Genomic DNA, 19,467 nt, shown 5'->3' on the forward strand with positions numbered 1-19,467 from the left:
TTTGAAAATACGTAAACAACTTATACAGCACACAGAATACTGTAATAGGAACGCTGTTATTGGCGGATGTTTTGACAACGTCAGTTGGTGCCAACTTAGTATTAATTGAAATCACTAAAGAAAAAAAATAAAAACAGTAACTTGTGAAATGTCCCTAACATAAGTCGCCCCCCCAAATTCGATAGAATTTGAGCCTACCTAAACAAAAAGGGAAAAATTCAGTTACATGGGACCGAACAAATTGAAAATGTCAACAATGTACATGAAAGAAGAGAAAACAAAGAATATTTGAAATCTAACGGATAAAATATTTGAATTACAAAAAAAATGAATAAATGGGGGAGCGAAGGATGAAATGGGATTACTCGATCGACCCACGCAGTGGAAGCAATCTGGCGACCGCCCGAGTAACTACTTGCTGATCCGCAAGTTTTAAATCGGCAACACGAGGTATACCGTCTGCAGACATGTGAAGTCTGATTATACGACCAATAGGCCAAGAAAGTGGGGAAGTTTGATCCCCTTTTACTAATACGACATCCCCAACCTCAGGGGTGGCGGCAGGCGATTTCCATTTGTTTCTTTGAATTAAAGTATTTAAATACTCTTTAGACCAACGCTTCCAAAAACTTTGAACCAAGCGTCGCAGGTTCAACCAACGGTCACGAACGGGCTGTTCACAAGGTGGGTAACGTTCGGGCAACGAGGTCAAGGGGGTGCCGGTAAGAAAGTGTCCAGGAGTTAAATAAGACGATGCCTCAGAAGGATCAGCAGGCAGATCGCACAGTGGGCGACTGTTCAACACCGCTTCAATGCGGGCGAATATCGTGAAATAATCTTCAACGGAATAGGAAGATTCCTTGAACATGCGTTTGAGGAGCGATTTAGCGGATTTGACGCCAGCTTCCCATAAACCCCCGAACCAAGGTGCATACGCACAGTTGAAATGCCATTGTACACTTTTAAGAGACAAATAATCGGAGATATTCTCGCGATTTTCTTCTAAGAAAATAGAAATTTCATTTAAAAGGCGTGAGGCGCCAAGAAAATTCCGACCTTGATCGGAATATATGTCGGATGGAAGACTCCGACGAGCTACAAATCGATCCAGTGCTGCTAGAAAGCATTGAGTAGTGAGTTCTGAAGCGAACTCAAGATGAACACATTTTGTGGAAAAGCACACAAAAATGCAGAGATAACCTTTTGTTAAACGAGGTTTACGTGGGTTGCCGGATTTAACAACGAAAGGACCGGCGAAGTCGACTCCGGTATGAGAAAATGGTTTCGAGGGGGTGACTCGAGATTCGGGTAAAGCGGCCATTTGAGGCGCGAAGGGCACAGCACGGAATCTGTAGCATGTGGGACAGTTACGGATCACTTTCCGAACAAGACCACGAAGCCCGGGAATCCAATAAAGAGCTTGAACAGAAGCTTGGACTGCTCTGGGCCCAGAATGAAGAGAACACAAATGAGCATGAACGCATATTAATTGGGAGATGTGTGCCACTTTGGGCAACAAAATGGGGTGCTTGGAAGCTGAAGAGAGTGGGGAGTGGTCGAGGCGACCACCCACTCTAATTATGGAAGAAGAATCTAAAAACGGACTGAGCGAGCTGAGACTGCCTTTAAGAGCTTTATGAGCGGATAACAAATGAATTTCGGAGGAATAATAATGTTTCTGAGTTATATGAATGATTTTGATTTTCGCAAAATCTAATTCAGTGACGGACAACGGACCAGAAATGGGTTCTAGATGCTGTAGGCGTGCTTTACACTGTTTGATGAAACGAAGCATCCATGCGACTACTCGGATCAAACGCGTCCATGACGAAAAGCGAGAAAATAATTCTAACATTTGATCCGGAGTAATTAAATTGGCTGCGAGAGCCAAGGGTTTAATTTCAGGCAGCTCAGCAATATTGGAAATTGTATCCGTAAAAGGAGGAGGCCACTGACTGAGAGGCTCCGAAATTAGCGATGGTCCGTGAAACCACAAGTTATGTTGAGTTGATTTGCAAAACTGATCAGGGGTCAGTCCGCGAGATGCGATATCAGCAGGGTTGACAGAAGTGTGAATGTAAGACCAGCACATTTGTTGAGTGGTTTGTTGAATGGCTACAACACGATTGGCAACGTAAACTTTGAGTAAATGTGGAGGAGTGTTGAGCCAATATAAAACGATGTGAGCATCGGTGAATAAACGTGGGGGAATTTTGAACAAATTCGGCATAGTTTGACGGACAGACGAGACGAGTTTGCTAAGCAGAAGTGCTCCGCAGAGTTCCAGGCGCGGTATGCTCAGGGTTTTCAATGGAGCTACCTTAGTTTTAGCAGCAAATAAATTGGATGTTATTGCATATCCATCATCACAACAGAGATAAAGCACAGCTGCGTATCCAAGCTGACTAGCGTCAGAGAAACCGGCCAACCATACCGACCTACTTTCTGAAGGAGCAATAAAACGGGGAATGCGAATTTGAGCTACTAGATACATGTTTTGTTGATGGAGGTCCCAAATTTGACGAATATGTGGAGATACAGGGTCGTCCCACCCTGAGTGATCTAACCATAACTTTTGCAGAATACACTTCAAGCTAAAGGTAATAGGTGCTAAAAAACCCAAAGGATCATACACTCCTGCCACATGTGAAAGCAAAGTGCGTTTTGTCAAAACGTTTTCGAATGATTTAAATTGAAATAGAAAACTATCTGTGTTTGGGTCCCACAGCAGCCCAAGTATTTTGAACACAGTCTCCGTTTCGAACACAAATGGCGTCTCGATGTGATCTACAGGGAGATCAGCTAATATGGAAGGATCGTTGCTAGTCCATTTTCGCAACTCAAAACCTCCCCTACTCATTAAAGTTTGTAATTGTGTCATTAAAGTTTTGGCTTGTTCAGGAGACGAAGCACCAGTAATAATATCATCAACGTAAGTGTTGTGCAGAAGGGCTTGAGAAGCCAAAGGATAATGATTGCCTTCGTCGATAACTAATTGTTTTAGGCACCTTTGTGCAAGAAAAGCGGAAGGAACTAAGCCGTATGTTACGGTATTTAGTTCAAATTCAACGACGTCGGATTCAGTGGATGGTCGGTAAAATATATGCTGATAAATGCGATCTTCTGGACGTACCAAAATTTGTCGATACATTTGACGTATATCAGAACACAAGGCTATTGCGTTAAAACGGAATGAATAAAGGATATCCGAGATATCGTTTTGTAATTTAGGACCGGCCAACAATAATGAATTTAAAGAAATTTTGTTATAACCTGGGTCCGATGCGTTAAAAACAACACGTAATTTGGTGGATGTACTAGTGTCCTTAGTGACACAATGATGGGGAATTATATAACCTGATGAGTTAGTTGCCTTTGACATGTGACATAATGAAATGTATTCATCCATGAATTCGGTGTACGCCTTGTATTTTTCTGGAAATTTAGACAATCTTTTTTCCAAATTAATAAAGGAAGCGAATGAACGCTCCTTGTTGAAAAGGGCAGGGAGGCTGCCCGGACGAAACGGAAGAGCGACAATGTATCGACCCGTTGAGTCACGCGAATGCGTGTCTTTAAAATGGCGTTCCGCCAAAATATCTGAAGGATTTGAGGGGATGGAAACCGAAACTTCTTCAGTTTCCCAAAAATTTTGTAAGTGATCACTTATTTGAGCAGTGCTCAGGAGTGAAATGGGTTGAGTAGGGGGGTTGCCCTCAACAGGACCAATAATCAACCATCCAAAAATACTGTTTATGGCGGAAGGGAATCCCTGAATATTTTGAGAATCCGTACATGACAATATAGAGGGGAACAAATCTGCCCCTATTAAGAAATCCACGGGGGATGATTTATAAAATTGACTATCTGCCAATTTGAGTGACGTGAAGCGACTGATGACTTCTTGAGATAATTCAATTGAAGGTAAATTTAACGAAATAGTAGACATGACATAAGCAGTTGTAGAGACTTTTATGTCAGAATATTTTGACTTTAAAATACACGAAACCGTACCATGACAAGAGGTTTCGGTGGCGCCAATACCAGAAATTTGAGTTGAATTTACCTTCAATTGAATTATCTCAAGAAGTCATCAGTCGCTTCACGTCACTCAAATTGGCAGATAGTCAATTTTATAAATCATCCCCCGTGGATTTCTTAATAGGGGCAGATTTGTTCCCCTCTATATTGTCATGTACGGATTCTCAAAATATTCAGGGATTCCCTTCCGCCATAAACAGTATTTTTGGATGGTTGATGGTTGATCCGGCTCGAAGGACCAAAAATGTTGGGGCGATGGTCGCTGGTTTAAGAAAAACTAAATTATTTCCCAACAATTAGCGAATTTTAAGAACGTTTGAGAGCTATTGGACTGTATGAAAAAAAAATATATGTACTCACCGGTTTTTTCTCCAGGTTGACACTAGTTAAATATTTAAAGGTTTGATCGGATAAACTCAGGAGAAAGGAATTTGGGATGATTTATCAAACCTTTACGTTGAATTTGTTCACGTTTTGCTACTGGCTTGGTTATTGACTTTTAATTGATGCACCTTTATTTATATGGCAAATTGCACGGGTAAGCTTCCAACACGTGGGCCACTCGATTAATATCGAATATTGCTTAAATCACCTCAATGGCGCGAAAAGTAGAAAATTCTAGGTTCACTACACTAAATCACATAATTCACTGGGAATCGAACTTGAATCCAAAATTAAACTTGATTATCAAGATAAAATTCGATTCGAAAAACTTTAACACATTGTTAAATTGAAATTAAAATATTGAAGACCATGCGCTTCAACATTAAATTTGAGTTGAAGTGGGTTTAATAGGTAAACCAAGAGCACGACAACATGATAATGAAATAATTGACACTTGGGAGCCAGGGTCCACAAGTGCCCGAACAGAAAAATAATTACCACTGGGGGTATTAATTAAAATTTGAGCTGTGCCCAGTAAGACCCCTTGTGGGTTTTGGGCATATGAAGTACATGACAGCGCCGGGATGTCGTTGCCGGTGCTGTGAGGGGGTTGAGTGATTGAGTTTGAGGGAGACGCATTCAAGTCCGAAACGGTGGCTTTGGTTGCCGACGTGACCGATGATTGAAACCCAGGATGAAGGGTAGTGTGATGTTGATTAGAATCACACTTGCGACATACATTTTTAGAAGCACATTGGCTTCGAAGATGAGAACCTAAACAATTGAAGCAACGAGTAAGTGATTTTAAATATTGATATTTATTCGATAATTCCATTTTTAAAAATGAAGGACAAGCTGCGAGATTGTGAGGGCCTCTGCAGCGAATACACTTTGAAATTGAGTTTTGTTTAAATGAAGAAATTTTGTTAATATTGTGAGCGGTGTTTACTAAAAATGATTTGGGTTTATTTGCTTTTGGAAACGTTGAGCTACTAGGGCGAGTAGCGGGTAATTGCAACTCTAATGAGCGAAGCTGATTAGTAACAAATGTGATTAAATCCGTGTATGACGGAATCTCCTTGTCTGAATGACGTAATTCAAATTCACGGCGCATATTAGTGTCCAGATTATTTAGTGTTAAGTTAAAAAAAATGAAATCAATTAAATCTGGTAAATCCATAGAGCGAATAGATTTTACTGCAGTTTCATGAGTGGTGAGAAATGAATTTAAATTATTTAAATTAGATAAATGAGTTGTCTTGAACTCTAAAATTTTTTGTAAATAAAAACTAGCTATGCGCCTTTTATTGTTGTAGCGAAAACGTAATGCTTCGTATGCTAATGGGTAGTTTTCGCTAGATAAAGCAAACCCGGAAATCACAGCTGCTGCATCCCCTTTCAACGAGGTTTTAAGATATCGAAATTTACAAATGTTGTCCATGTGTTTTGAATGGACAAGGCTGTCAAATATGGAAATAAATTCCAACCAGGAATCTATCTCGCCATTGAATTGGGGTAAATTGATACGAGCTAAACTGTTATCCTGATGAAGAGGCCTGACTGAATCAACCGATGTTGAATCAGAAACCCTGTCTGGCATTAACGCCTTCATTTTGTGGTAATGCAGCTTGATTGAAAATGTCAACTGATCGTAAGCTATTTGAGCTGAAACTGTTTCGATTCGCTTACGTTTTTCTACGGCAGAATTAAATTTCAAAATATCACTTTGAATCATTTTATGATTTTCAATAAAGGATGGCAATTCTTTACATAATAATTCACACTGTAAAAAATCGGCTTGTGCAAGACCCCTTACAGTGTCATAAATTGCGTTTACTTGCGCAAAGGCATTTTCACGATGAAGGACTAGGTTTTCCTTCACTGCTTCCATGTTTTCTCCATATTGGAGTAAGCTGTCAATAACTTGTGCCATACTTGAATGAAAATGCAAATAAAATTGAAAATAATATTAATTGATGAAGGATTGATAAAACAATCAAATGACTTTAACTAATTGAAATACTATTGATAAGCGATACGTTGATGATTTCAATCGAGTTACAGAACCACTGAAATTAAATTTGTTTGAAATCAAAAGAAAATTTTTTAATAAATTAAAGCGAATCAGCATAAGCTACCCGGGCACTCAGTATTATATATGAAAATCAATGAATAATGAATTTATTTGATACCCAAGAATAAACAATTTAAACTTTTTAGAATACAAGTGAATTCAAATAAAAGTATGAAATTAATTAATTTAAAAAAAATGCAATCAAAGTCAATAACCAGAAATTGAAACTAATTAAATCAATTGAGTATTAAATAATATTGAATTAATACGAAATTTTAATCAAATGCGATTTAATTAAAAGAATTTTAAATTTTTTCAGAAAAATTGAAATTAACAATTAAAGTCAAAAAAAGTAAATTATTTACATTTACTTTTGAAATGTCATTTAATAAATTTTGACAATTGAAAAATACAATCAATGTAAATATTATGATTTGTGATTTGAACAAAAAAATAGTCAATAGTGACATCTATTTTATGAAAAGAGTAGTTTTATTATTTGTCAAATTTGAAATATCAAAATGACGTCGAATATTGTTTTTCAAAGAAGCATGAACTATTACGTAATTTGTTTGTCAAGAACAAGAACACGAAAAAACACGTGATTATTTGAATTGTATGAAAAAAACGTATATTTGGCTTGAAGTGACCAAAAATGTTGGGGCGTTGATCGCTGGTTCACAAAAAATAAAATATTTCCCAACACTTAGCGATTTTAAGAATGTTTTCGAAATTTGGACTGTATGAAAAAAAATATGTACTCACCAGTTTTTTATGCAGGTTGATGGTAGAAGAATAAAAGTTGTTATTTAAAAGGTTTGATATGGATAAAATCAGGAAGAAGGGAATTTAGGGTAATTAATCAAACCTTTACGTTGAATTTGTGGTTTTTATTACTGTTGGTTATTGACTTTTGATTGCTGCGCCTTTCTTTATATGTCGAAGATTGCAAGGATAAACTTCCAGCCCGTGGGCCATTCGAGTAATATCGAATACGCGTAAAATCTCGATGGCGCGAAAAATATGTAAAATGTTTAATGCACTGCACTAAAACTATGGTTCACTGACAACTATTCGAATATGAATTCAAAATTAAACTTGATTATCAAGATAAATATCGATTTCGAAATTAAACTTTAACACATTGTTAAATAGCAAATTTAAATGTAGAAAACCACGCGTTTCTACATTGAAAAACAAAAACTTGAGATTGAAACTTTGAAAAGAAAACAGAATCACTGACTCGACAATGTTTAAATTACATTTAGATTGATTTAATTCAATCAATCGAAAGAAAAAAGATCCATTTAGATCGAGAAACGAATTAATTATATTTTTAGATTGATTAATCAAATCAACCGAAAGAAATGATCCATTCAGATCAAGAAACGAATTAATTGTGTTAAAAAAAGTAAAGAGTTATAAACTCATTGGGTCGGCTCCGAAACCGACCCGTTTGAAAATACGTAAACAACTTATACAGCAGAATACTGTAATAGGAACGCTGTTATTGGCGGATGTTTTGACAACGTCAGTTGGTGCCAACTTAGTATTAATTGAAATCACTAAAGAAAAAAAATAAAAACAGTAACTTGTGAAATGTCCCTAACACTTGCCTTATTTCTTCGGTAATGAATGAGCTTGGTGCCTCTTCAATTACTTTTTGATGGTGACGCTGTATTGAACACTCACGTTCCCCAAGACATACGCTATTGCCATACTGATAAGCAAGCAATTGAATTTCGATATGACGAGGTCTTTGGATCAATTTTTCAATAAACAACCTATCATCACTAAAACTATTACCGGCTTCAAGCTTTGCAGATTCAAAAGCATTTGCCATTTCAGTAGGGTTATTTGCCACTCTCATACCACGCCCGCCACCACCGGCAGCCGCTTTTACAATGACCGGAAAACCTATTTCTTTTGCAATATCTATTGCTTGCTTAACATCATTTATAGTTCCCATATAGCCAGGAACAGTACTAACTCCTGCTTCTATTGCTATCTTTTTTGCTTCAATTTTATCGCCCATTTTCTTTATAGTAGCAGCATTAGGACCTATTAAAACTACTCCCTCTCTTTTAAGAACATTGGCAAAATTAGGGTTTTCAGATAAAAAGCCATAGCCAGGATGTACGGCATTTGCACCGCTTTCACGAATTGCCGAAACAAGATTTTTAATAGATAGATAGCTTTCGGTTGCCGGTGAATCACCTATATAATAAGCTTCATCTGCATGCTGAACATACATTGAGTTTGTATCGGCTTCAGAATATACAGCAACCGACCCTATCCCCATTTTTTTAAAGTACGGATTATTCTAACAGCAATTTCGCTACGATTAGCGATTAAAATTTTATCAAATAAAGGTTTAGTCATAGTCTTTTGTTTATATTATTATGAACTTTAATAATGTCATTCTTGCATGGTGCTGACATTACATTCGTGGATCGAGAGTTGTCTTCGGTGTCATCCCGTGGCTTGACCACGGGATCCAGCATAAAGCGAGATAAATCGAGCTTTTACTTTAAAAAATTTTTTTATTTACTGGATCCCGTGGTCAAGCCACGGGATGACATCGAATGCGTCTTACCTACACAAGGATGGCAGCTATAACGGCAAATTATCATGCTTCTTCCAAGGCAATTCCACCTTTTTAGTACGTAAGAAATTCAGGGCTTTACATATTCGCCATCTTGTATTTTGTGGTCTTATTATATCATCTAAATAGCCTCTAGATGCTGCAACAAAAGTCGATGTCACTACTTTTTTATATTCATCGATTTTTTGTTTTTTAGCCTCCAGATCTTTGCATTCTTGCCTAAATATTATTTCAGCTGTTCCCTCTGCCCCCATCACTGCAATTTCGGAATTAAACCAAGCATAATTTATGTCACCTCTAAGATGCTTAGAGTTCATCACTATATAAGCTCCGCCGTAAGCTTTACGAGTAATCACGGTAATTTTCGGCACTGTTGCTTCAGCATAAGCATATAAAAGTTTAGCACCATGCTTAATAATACCATCATGCTCTTGAGAAGTACCTGGCAAGAATCCCGGTACGTCAACAAGACTTACTATAGGAATATTGAAAGCATCACAAAATCTAATGAATCTTGCTGCTTTTCTTGAAGCATTAATATCTAAACATCCCGCTAAATGCAATGGTTGATTTGCAACAAATCCTACCGGATAACCTTCCATATAGCCAAAACCAATTATGATATTCTTAGCAAAATCCGGTTGTAATTCAAAAAACTCTCCTTCATCTACAATACGTTCGACAAGCTCCTTCATATCATAAGGTTTATTGGGAGTATTAGGGATTAGAGTACTTAGAGACATATCAACCCTATCAGCAGGGTCAACAGTAGGACGAATAGGAAGAGGACTACGGTTAGATGATGGCAGAAAATTAAAGAACCTACGAATTTCTAGTAATACTTCTATGTCATTATTAAATGCAAGATCAGCCACACCGCTTTTGGTAGTGTGCATACGTGCACCGCCGAGCTTCTCTTGGCTTACTTCCTCACCAGTAACGGTTTTTACTACATCAGGACCGGTTACAAACATATAGGAACTATTTTTAACCATAAATATAAAATCGGTTAAAGCAGGCGAATAAACAGCACCGCCCGCACAAGGACCCATAATTAAGGTAATCTGAGGAATAACACCTGATGCTAAAACATTACGCTGGAATAGCTCACCATATCCAGCAAGAGCATCCACACCCTCTTGAATTCTTGCACCACCTGAATCATTAATGCCGATTACGGGAGCACCAGTTGCTATAGCTTGATCTAGAATATCGCAGATCTTTTTAGCATGATACTCACCAAGTGAACCGCCAAGCACTGTAAAATCTTGGCTATAAATAAAAACTAATCTACCATTTATTGTGCCATGACCAGTTACAACACCATCACGGAATGGTAAACTTACTGCATTACAATACTCAAATTGATCAATCTACTCCTGTAGATTATAGAATATATGATAAAGAAACTGATGGCAAAACAAAGAACGAGCATTTTTGTGATATGCTTACTTTAGCTAAAGAAAGAGGTATCAATCCTGATGCCATAGTCATGGATGCTTGGTATAGTGTCATTGCTAAAATAAAAGGGACCAGTAAATTGCACGAAAAAGGGACCAGAGAAGTTGGTGTGACCTAATAAGGTTAATGTGCAATATTTACTAGATAATTAAGCAAGTAAATATCTAGTGATACAATGATAAGAATAAATATGTATACAACAATTATCACCCTTTATAAACAAGGCAATAGTCAAAGGAATATTGCGAAACTAACAAGAACAGACCGCAAAACAGTACGGAAAATAAGAAACCGCTATGTAGAGGCTGGTACAGAATCCCCGGCAATCTATGAACGATCTTCAGTTTTGGATTTTTTGCACGAACAAATAATTGAGTTATTAGAAAAAAATCTAAGTTACATAAGAATTTTTGAGGAGTTCAAAAATCAAGGTTATACAAGCAGTTATACTTCTTTGACCCGTTATATCAAAAAATATAAGATTCAGAATAACAGTTGCATTCGGTTTCATACTGTAGCAGGAGAGGAAGCACAAGTAGATTTTGGTGACATAGGCTTACAGTATAATTCTAAGGGGCGTAGAGTTAAAGCATATGTATTTAATATGCGTTTAAGCTATAGTCGCCTTGATTATTATGAAGTAGTGTTTGATCAAAGTTGTAAAAGAGTCTTTCCAATTAACTGTGTAAATTTTTTCAAAGCCCTAGATTCTTCCTTCAAATTTAATTAAAAAATTAGCCATAGCCGCGTTCCAATTTGGGACAGGCATAGACCATTTTCTAGTCATATAATCAATTGCCAAATATAAGCTTTAAAAACAGCATTATCATTTGGGAAAACTCTCTTATTTTTAGTCACCTTACGTAACTGACTATTGACAGATTCCACAGCATTAGTTGTATAAATTATTTTCCTTATTTCTTCAGGATAGCCTAAGAAAATTATTAAATTATCCCAATTGGCATACCAGGACTTAGCAATTTGAGGATATTGTTTATTCCATTTTGCTTCAAAACTTTCCAAAGTAAGATGTGCTTCTTCTTCAGTACTAGCAGTATAAATAGGTTTTAAATCACCTGCAAGTTCTTTACGGTCCTTATAAGATACATATCTTAAACTATTTCTGATTTGATGTACAATACATAATTGATGCTCCGTCTTTGGAAAAAATGCTCCTATAGCTTCAGACATACCAGTCAAGTTATCGCTGCAGGCAATTAACATATCTTGCATACCCCTGTTTTTCATCTCAGTAAAATTACTAAGCCAAAATTTAGCACCTTCATTTTCACTGATCCATAATCCTAAAATATCTTTCTGTCCTTGTAAATCAATACCTAATGCAACATATACTGATTTATTGATAATACGTTTATCCTGACGTACTTTTACTATTAAACAATCAAAAAACACTATAGCATATACTGAGTCCAGTGGACGACTCTGCCATAGCTTAACATCCTCAATTATATCATCAGTAATTTAATTAAGATGAAGGCTAATATAAGCATTAGGAATTATGATAATGAGACACCTATATATTTAGCCGTGATGAAACAAAATCCAAAGATTATACAATTATTCTTAACGGTGGTAAAAAATAGTAGAATATTATTAGATGGCTCGAATAATAACGGTAAGAATTTATTAGATTTAGTGTTTAAGAATCAAAATAGTGAAATAATATCTCAATTCATTCGTTTTCAAGATCAAGAAGGAAAGAGTATATTATCTGCAGCTGTTTTAATTGATAATCAATCTGCAATAAATCTGTTAGTTCAGCATAAAGCAGATATAAATATACAAGATAAAGATGGTAATACAGCTTTGCATTTAGCATTGAAGAAAATGGATACGGCAGTAATAGAGTTACTATTAAGTTTCGTAGATGATGTTAGTATGTTGCTAATAGCAAACCAGAAAGGCGATACAATACTCAAAGCGGCCTTAATGAGCAAGGATAATAAAATAATTTCACTTTTTGTCAATTTTCATGACAATATGGGTAGTACTACGTTACATTTAGCAGTTAAACATAATAAACAAGATATAATCGATTTATTAATCGCAAATAAAATTAATATAAATATACAAGATAGAGATGGTAATACACCTCTACATTTAGCAATGCATTCAAGCAATACTCAAGTTATAAAGTATTTGATAGACCATGATACGAATCTTGATATCAAGAACAAGGCTGGTGATGCAGCTGTGCATTTGGCAGTAAAAAAACATGATAGTGATATTCTTGCATTTCTTCAAGCAAAGAATGCAAATTTCAATTTACAAGATAAAGATGGTAATACAGCTTTGCATTTAGCATTGAAGAAAATGGATACGGCAGTAATAGAGTTACTATTAAGTTTCGTAGATGATGTTAGTATGTTGCTAATAGCAAACCAGAAAGGCGATACAATACTCAAAGCGGCCTTAATGAGCAAGGATAATAAAATAATTTCACTTTTTGTCAATTTTCATGACAATATGGGTAGTACTACGTTACATTTAGCAGTTAAACATAATAAACAAGATATAATCGATTTATTAATCGCAAATAAAGTTGATATAAATATACAGGATGGAGATGGTAATACACCTCTACATTTAGCAGCACAAATAAAGAATATCCAGATATTTCAATCACTGCTAGACAACAATGCTAATTTAAATCTGAAGAATAACGATAATAAGACAGCCTTTGATGTAGCAAAGGAATATGGTATGGATCTAATAAATTTTCAACTGCCAATACCATTGCCATATAAAGATCATAATATAGAAGACATCGCTATCAGGAATCAAGATTTAGAGAATAGTTATAATCATCACAAACATCGCCATCATCATGGAGAGAGGAATGAGAAAGCTGAACACCACATTGGCAAGAAGCATACTGGAGATAATCAAAGAGGTCGAAGGGATATAGAAGATGCATTACATATCAAGTATGAGAAACAGTACGATAAGTTAGTTTCTAGAGATGATATTGGTGGGTATACTGATATTAGACTGGATGCTATAGTTCAAGTGCGTGATGCGATTGGTATAAAACATACAATAGAACAAGATACAAGAAAATTTATAGGTAGTAAAACATCTCCTGTTGTTAACAGTGTTCACAATAAATTGTTAGTAGATTGGCAAGGAAATTTATTATTGGGGTACTTATTATTTGGTAAGAAATGCAGTGGTGCAAAATGTGAGATAACCAAAGATGTCGCTAACGAACCCAAGGATTTGGAATATGCTCATAGACTTGCATATAGTAGTTATGCCCCAGTGATTGGACAAAATGCAGAGGATATAGAGTTAGTAGGGGTGGTATAATCTTGTATTGTAGAGGGTGTCAGAAAACGCAGATTAAAATATTAATGATTGAGAAACTAAAAACGTTCTGATTCTCCTAATTAACACAATACTTATAGGGGCACCGTCAAGTTATATAATGGACTGAAAAATCAAGACAAATTATTGAATAATATTATTTCCTATTTTTGCATTTTTCAAGCGGCTATTTGTTGATAATTTTGTATATTAGTCAGATAAACACTCATAGGTTTTTGATAACCAATAGTAGAATTAAATCTTTGATAATTGTACTTATTGATAGTCCCTTTGGAGGTACAAACCTCCATCTTCCAGATGGAGAAGCTTTAGCTTGCCATGTGCACGATGATGCGTTAGCATCATAAGCACTATGACACATTACAGCAGGAAATCACATACAGTTTACTATCATCGCTATCACATAGTGTGGATTACAAAGTATCGATATAAGGTATTAACTTACGATATAAAAAAGAGGGTTCGAGAAATTATTGCACAGGTAGCAACAGAATTAGGTATTAAAATAGAAAATTGAGTAGTATCAAGCGATCATATACACATTTTTGCTAATATTCCACCTCATATAAAAATCTGTGAATTTGTACAAAAAGCGAAAGTCAGATCTTCAAAGAAGATGCAAGAGGAATTTCCAATATTAAAACAAAAATACTTGGGTAGACATTTGTGGGCACGGGGTTACTTTATTGCTACTAGGACCAGTGTTAAGGTAGCTGTGATGAGCCGCCACATTTAAACAGGGAACTCTTTTATCTTTTTTTCATACTCTGGTTGGCAGTCTACGAGTGATAATTTTGAATATATTTCAAGCGATTGACGACTCTCATGTCCTGAATAAGGTTGAATCAATGCATCATCTACACCTTTTTTCTTCATCCATGTAAAAAGAAAATGTCGTAATTTATGTGGTGATATTGAGTTCTCAATACCTGCTTCTTTTGTATAATTCATTAATATTTTTCTAATACCTCGATCAGAATATGGTTTCTTCCAAGTAGATTCAAATTGGTAAATTGTCTTATTTTTCTTCACATTTTCTATGTGTACAGCCAATACTTCTGTAAATGCATTAGGAAACGGAACTATTCTATCTTTATTACCCTTTCCTTGGTTAATTATAATTTGACAACTATCTATATCTATATCAGATATTTTTATTTTAACCAATTCCGATACTCGTACTCCAGTATAAAGTAAAGTCTTAATAATTACTACATGCTTCATATTTCTTGATTTCCAAACAGCCTTATAATACTTACCAATCTCTTCTTCTGTTGGCACATAGGGTAATTTTTTTGCAGCATTATTGTCTACTTTTACCCCCAATTCTTTACGGATATGCCTAAATAATTCTCTTAAGTAATTATAATCTGGTTGTTCTTTTTTCAGATCCTTCAAAAAAGATTTAGCTTTTTCTCTTACTGGAGTACGGTTTATTGTTGTCATCAATAATACCCCTGTCCAACTTGCGAATATATTAATAATCTTTGATTACACTAATTAAAAATGCAAACTGAATTTATACATTTAAGAACACAAAGTTCCTATTCTTTCTTAGCAAGTGCATTAACTACCGAAAAAATAGTAGAGCTTGCCTCTTCTTATAAAATGCCTGCTATTTGCTTAACAGATAAAGAGAATTTATTTGGATCGCTAGAGTTTGCTTTATATGCAATAAAGAAAGGTTTGCAGCCTATTCATGGGGTTATTTTAAATATACAATATGAAGCAAACGTTTTTGCAGAAATATTATTGATAGCTAAAGATGAAACTGGCTATAAAAATTTGCTTAAACTATCCAGTATCACCTTTACTACAAATGATCGTAAAATATGCAACCATATTACTTTTGAGGATTTAAAAGAATATCAAGAGGGATTAATAGCATTATGTTGTTACACTGAGGGTATTATAGGGAAATGCTTGCTTGCTAATAAAGAAGAACAAGCTGAAATGTTTGCACGAAACTTGCAAGAAATTTTTGGAGATTGTTTTTACTTTGAAATCATGCGACACGATCTACCGGAAGAGCAGCATATTGAAGATAATTATATTAAAATAGCATCAAAATTAAATATTCCGCTTGTTGCTACCAATAAAGTACTATTCAGCAAAAAAAGCATGCATGATGCACATGATGTATTATTATGTATTTCTGCCGGTGTTACTAAAGAATATCCTGATCGTAAAACAGTGAATTTTCTGGTTATTTTTTGATCGTATCGGACTTTATAAAATGGAGTAAAAATCAAGGTATTTTAGTAGGACCAGGCAGAGGTTCAGGAGCAGGATCAGTTGTTGCTTGGAGCTTGCTTATTACTGATCTTGACCCTATTAAATTTGGCCTATTATTTGAAAGATTTTTGAATCCAGATCGTATTTCAATACCTGACTTTGATATTGATTTTTGTCAGGAAAGACGAGAAGAAGTTATTAATTATGTACGTTCTAAATATGGTAATAATAGAGTAGGACAAATTATAACTTTCGGTAAAATGCAGGCAAAGGCTGTAATTAAGGATGTTGCACGAGTACTAAGCTTACCATATAAATTTGCAGATTATCTAACTGAATTAGTGCCGTTTAGTGCAATAAACCCCGTTACGCTTGAGCAGGCAATACGAGAAGTGCCGGAACTTGCAAATGCTGCTAAAGGTAACGGATTATATAATTTAGAGGGTGAGCTAGAATTAATTAAGCTAGTACTTGATACCTCATTAATTCTTGAAGGGCTGCATCGCCACTCCTCAACGCATGCAGCAGGAATCGTAATAGCTGGCACTGATTTAGTTGATATAGTACCTATCTATAAAGATGCTAACTCCGATATATTGGTAGTCGGCTACTCCATGAAATATTGCGAGCTTGCTGGTTTAATTAAGTTCGACTTTCTTGGGCTGCAAACTTTAACTGTTATTACCGATTGTAAGAAATTGTTAAAAGAGCAAAATATAGAAATAGATTTTAACGATATGACATTTGATGATGAAAAAACTTATCAAATGTTATGTAAAGGTAAAGGAGTCGGCGTATTCGAGTTTGAAAGTGTTGGGATGAAAGATGCACTTAGACGCCTTAAACCTGATTCCATACATGACTTAACAGCTCTTGGTGCGTTATATCGCCCTGGACCTATGGAAAATATTCCAACCTATATAGCTTGTAAGCATAAATTACAGCAGCCTGATTATTTGCATAAGTTGTTAAAGCCTATCTTAGAGGAAACTTATGGAGTAGTGATATATCAAGAACAAGTCCAAAGAATTGCTCAAGTTTTAGCTGGTTATACGCTAGGAGCTGCTGATTTGCTTCGTAGAGCCATGGGTAAGAAAATTAAATCTGAGATGGAACAACAAGAAGAAATTTTTGTTAAAGGTGCAATAGCTAATAATATTTCTAAGGCTCAAGCTAAATCTATTTTCGCCACTGTCGCTAAATTTGCTGGTTATGGTTTTAACAAGGCACATCCCGCAGCTTACGGGGTTATTTCATATCAAACAGCATATCTTAAAGCTAATTATCCAGCAGAATTCGTAGTTGCATGCTTAAATCTTGAACTAAATAATCGCGATAAAATTAATTTATTCCTGCAAGAAGCAAAAGATAATAATATAAAAATCATTGCACCGAATATTAATATTTCTGATGGATATTTTAGTGTAAAGTCTGTCATACCGCGGCTTGACCTCGGTATCCATGGAGACCAATTAAAAGACACCGCGGTCAAGCCGCGGTATGACATTGATAGTTCTATAATCTTCGCACTTGGAGCTATAAAAGGAGTCACGCCGAATTTTGGTAAGCTAGTAACAGATGAAAGAAATGCAAGAGGTGCTTTTAAATCGATTGTTGATTTTATTGAGAGATTACCACCAAAAGCTATCAACAGTAAATTACTTGAAAATCTAATTAAAGCTGGCTGTTTTGATGAATTACATGATAATAGATTGCAATTATTTTGAAGCATTTCTAAGCTTCTTGCATATTCGGTTTCTTATCATGAAGAGCAGGCATCTAATCAATTTAGTTTAATTAAAGTCTCTAGCTTAAGCAAAGAAATATTAGTTTCAAGTGATTACGCTGATAAAAATACTTTAGCTTTTTATGAATTTGAGGCCATGGGGCTATTTATCTCAAATCATCCGCTAACAGAATACAAAGAAATATTCAATCGCTTAAATATCTTAAGCTCTGCTGACTTACATAATAATTTGCCTGATGGCAGTAATAGAGTTATGATTGCTGGTGTAATACAAAAGAAAGATTCTCGTATGTCAGCAAGAGGTAGATTTATTACCCTAGTGCTTTCTGATCCTGAAAATATATTTGAGTTAAGTATTTTTAGCGAAGAAGTTTTAAAAGATTACGTACATCTACTTGACGTTAAAAGTTTAGTAGTTGTTAATTGTGATATCATTAAAGATGAAGGCGGTATTAAGATAACTGCTAAAAGCTTTTCATCAATTGAAAATGCAACTGGCAATCAGCAATTTGATTTACAGTGAAGCAAAAAAAAGATGAAAAAAAGAAGATAACCCATAAGGGGTTATAAGAAAATTAAAATATGAATATCAAAATTAAGATTAAGATTTACAGAAGTTACAAAGTTAAGAAAAGATTTAGAGTACGAGTTAAAAGTGTGCAAGGGCCCACCCATACAGTTTCCGGGATAATTGTACTATTTAAAGCCACCCTGATATTTAAACTGACAGGTCCAGAGGTTTTTAGATCAGAACTGGATGAAATGTTTGATGTTCAAGTAAGGGCTTCATTTCTTTACCTTTCCAAAATTTACCGCATGGATTTAAATTTCACACCTACAAAACAAAATGTCAGAAGGAAAGAGTTAAAAAACAATATCAAAGATAATATAAACTTGAGAGATATTTTATGTAATTCATGATCAATTACAAAATTGGTACAGTATCCTAAATTTAACACATTAAGTTTTACTAAAAACAAATACTAGTAGGTATTTAATAAATACACAAATCTAAAGTTTTTACAAATGGAGATAAATAAATTCTAAGTCATGTTAACCTAGGATTTTAAATAAACTTATATCAAAGTTTAAAAAAATGGATGCATTATAAAATTAAAAACCCAAAAACCCTTCAAGCTATCTCAAAAATTCCATAATAATAATAATTCGTCAATACATACCAGATAATTTAATAGAAATTCACTGTTTTTACATGTTAATTTTAAGTATGCCGCATGCTAATAATTTAAATTGTATTTTAATAAATAGGATCCATTACTTTTTACATTGACGATGCTTGCTGCTCGGTGGATCAAGTCGAAGAGACCATCTTCTCATACTTCAAGCAGTAGCTTAGTAAATTAATTCGCGCATCAATCATTGCGCATAAGAAAGTAGTTCAATTATTTTATATAATCTATTTGTTCGTAATTTATGTACTTTAACTGACATAAATTACGGAACATTCCCCAAGAGTCAGGAAAAAAAAAATTTTTTTTTTTGAAAAAAAAAAAAATTTTTTAAAGCAATCACCCCATGTATAAAGAAAGCAATAAAATTCGCCCCATTCAA

The 19,467-nt window shown here is 35.1% G+C and overlaps 4 protein-coding genes across 4 annotated transcripts; 2 read left to right on the forward strand and 2 right to left on the reverse strand.

Annotated features, from left to right (window-relative positions):
* Positions 1–9,112: 9,112 nt before the first annotated feature.
* Positions 9,113–12,015, reverse strand: LOC123296414 (propionyl-CoA carboxylase beta chain-like). Its single transcript, XM_044877885.1, has 3 exons — positions 11,991–12,015; positions 11,424–11,902; positions 9,113–10,477 (listed from the first exon to the last, which is right to left on the reverse strand). The coding sequence occupies exons 1-3, from the start codon at positions 12,013–12,015 to the stop codon at positions 9,113–9,115; spliced, it is 1,869 nt and encodes a 622-aa protein (XP_044733820.1).
* Positions 12,016–12,056: 41 nt separating this feature from the next.
* On the forward strand, positions 12,057–14,260 carry LOC123296424 (putative ankyrin repeat protein RF_0381). The gene is made up of 3 exons (XM_044877895.1): positions 12,057–12,462; positions 12,661–13,876; positions 14,179–14,260. The coding sequence occupies exons 1-3, from the start codon at positions 12,057–12,059 to the stop codon at positions 14,258–14,260; spliced, it is 1,704 nt and encodes a 567-aa protein (XP_044733830.1).
* Positions 14,261–14,645: 385 nt separating this feature from the next.
* Positions 14,646–15,359, reverse strand: LOC123296431 (tyrosine recombinase XerC-like). The gene is made up of 2 exons (XM_044877906.1): positions 15,173–15,359; positions 14,646–15,046 (listed from the first exon to the last, which is right to left on the reverse strand). Exons 1-2 carry the CDS (start codon positions 15,357–15,359, stop codon positions 14,646–14,648), a joined length of 588 nt encoding a protein of 195 aa, XP_044733841.1.
* A 162-nt stretch (positions 15,360–15,521) lies between these two features.
* LOC123296440 (DNA polymerase III subunit alpha) lies at positions 15,522–17,875 on the forward strand. The gene is made up of 2 exons (XM_044877916.1): positions 15,522–16,098; positions 16,287–17,875. The coding sequence occupies exons 1-2, from the start codon at positions 15,522–15,524 to the stop codon at positions 17,873–17,875; spliced, it is 2,166 nt and encodes a 721-aa protein (XP_044733851.1).
* The last annotated feature ends 1,592 nt before the right edge of the window (positions 17,876–19,467 follow it).

Source organism: Chrysoperla carnea, chromosome 1, assembly GCF_905475395.1.
Source record: "Chrysoperla carnea chromosome 1, inChrCarn1.1, whole genome shotgun sequence".
Lineage (NCBI taxonomy): Eukaryota > Metazoa > Arthropoda > Insecta > Neuroptera > Chrysopidae > Chrysoperla > Chrysoperla carnea.

Bases quoted from the DNA above. Each gene is read 5' to 3' on its own strand.
- LOC123296440 (XM_044877916.1), top strand. From the start codon at position 15,522: ATGCCTGCTATTTGCTTAACAGATAAAGAGAATTTATTTGGATCGCTA. The intron at 16,099-16,286 runs GTAAAACAGTGA...TTTTGAATCCAG, and splicing joins TACTAAAGAATATCCTGATC to ATCGTATTTCAATACCTGAC.
- LOC123296424 (XM_044877895.1), top strand. From the start codon at position 12,057: ATGAAGGCTAATATAAGCATTAGGAATTATGATAATGAGACACCTATA. The intron at 12,463-12,660 runs GTATGTTGCTAA...TAAATATACAAG, and splicing joins AAGTTTCGTAGATGATGTTA to ATAGAGATGGTAATACACCT. The intron at 13,877-14,178 runs GTTAGTAGGGGT...ACTTATTGATAG, and splicing joins CAAAATGCAGAGGATATAGA to TCCCTTTGGAGGTACAAACC.
- LOC123296414 (XM_044877885.1), bottom strand. From the start codon at position 12,015: ATGGCAGAGTCGTCCACTGGACTCA. The intron at 11,903-11,990 runs GTATATGCTATA...ATGTTGCATTAG, and splicing joins AGAGTCGTCCACTGGACTCA to GTATTGATTTACAAGGACAG. The intron at 10,478-11,423 runs GTGACTAAAAAT...CTACAGGAGTAG, and splicing joins TCAATAGTCAGTTACGTAAG to ATTGATCAATTTGAGTATTG.
- LOC123296431 (XM_044877906.1), bottom strand. From the start codon at position 15,359: ATGACAACAATAAACCGTACTCCAGTAAGAGAAAAAGCTAAATCTTTT. The intron at 15,047-15,172 runs GTAAGTATTATA...ATATAGATATAG, and splicing joins GCCAACAGAAGAAGAGATTG to ATAGTTGTCAAATTATAATT.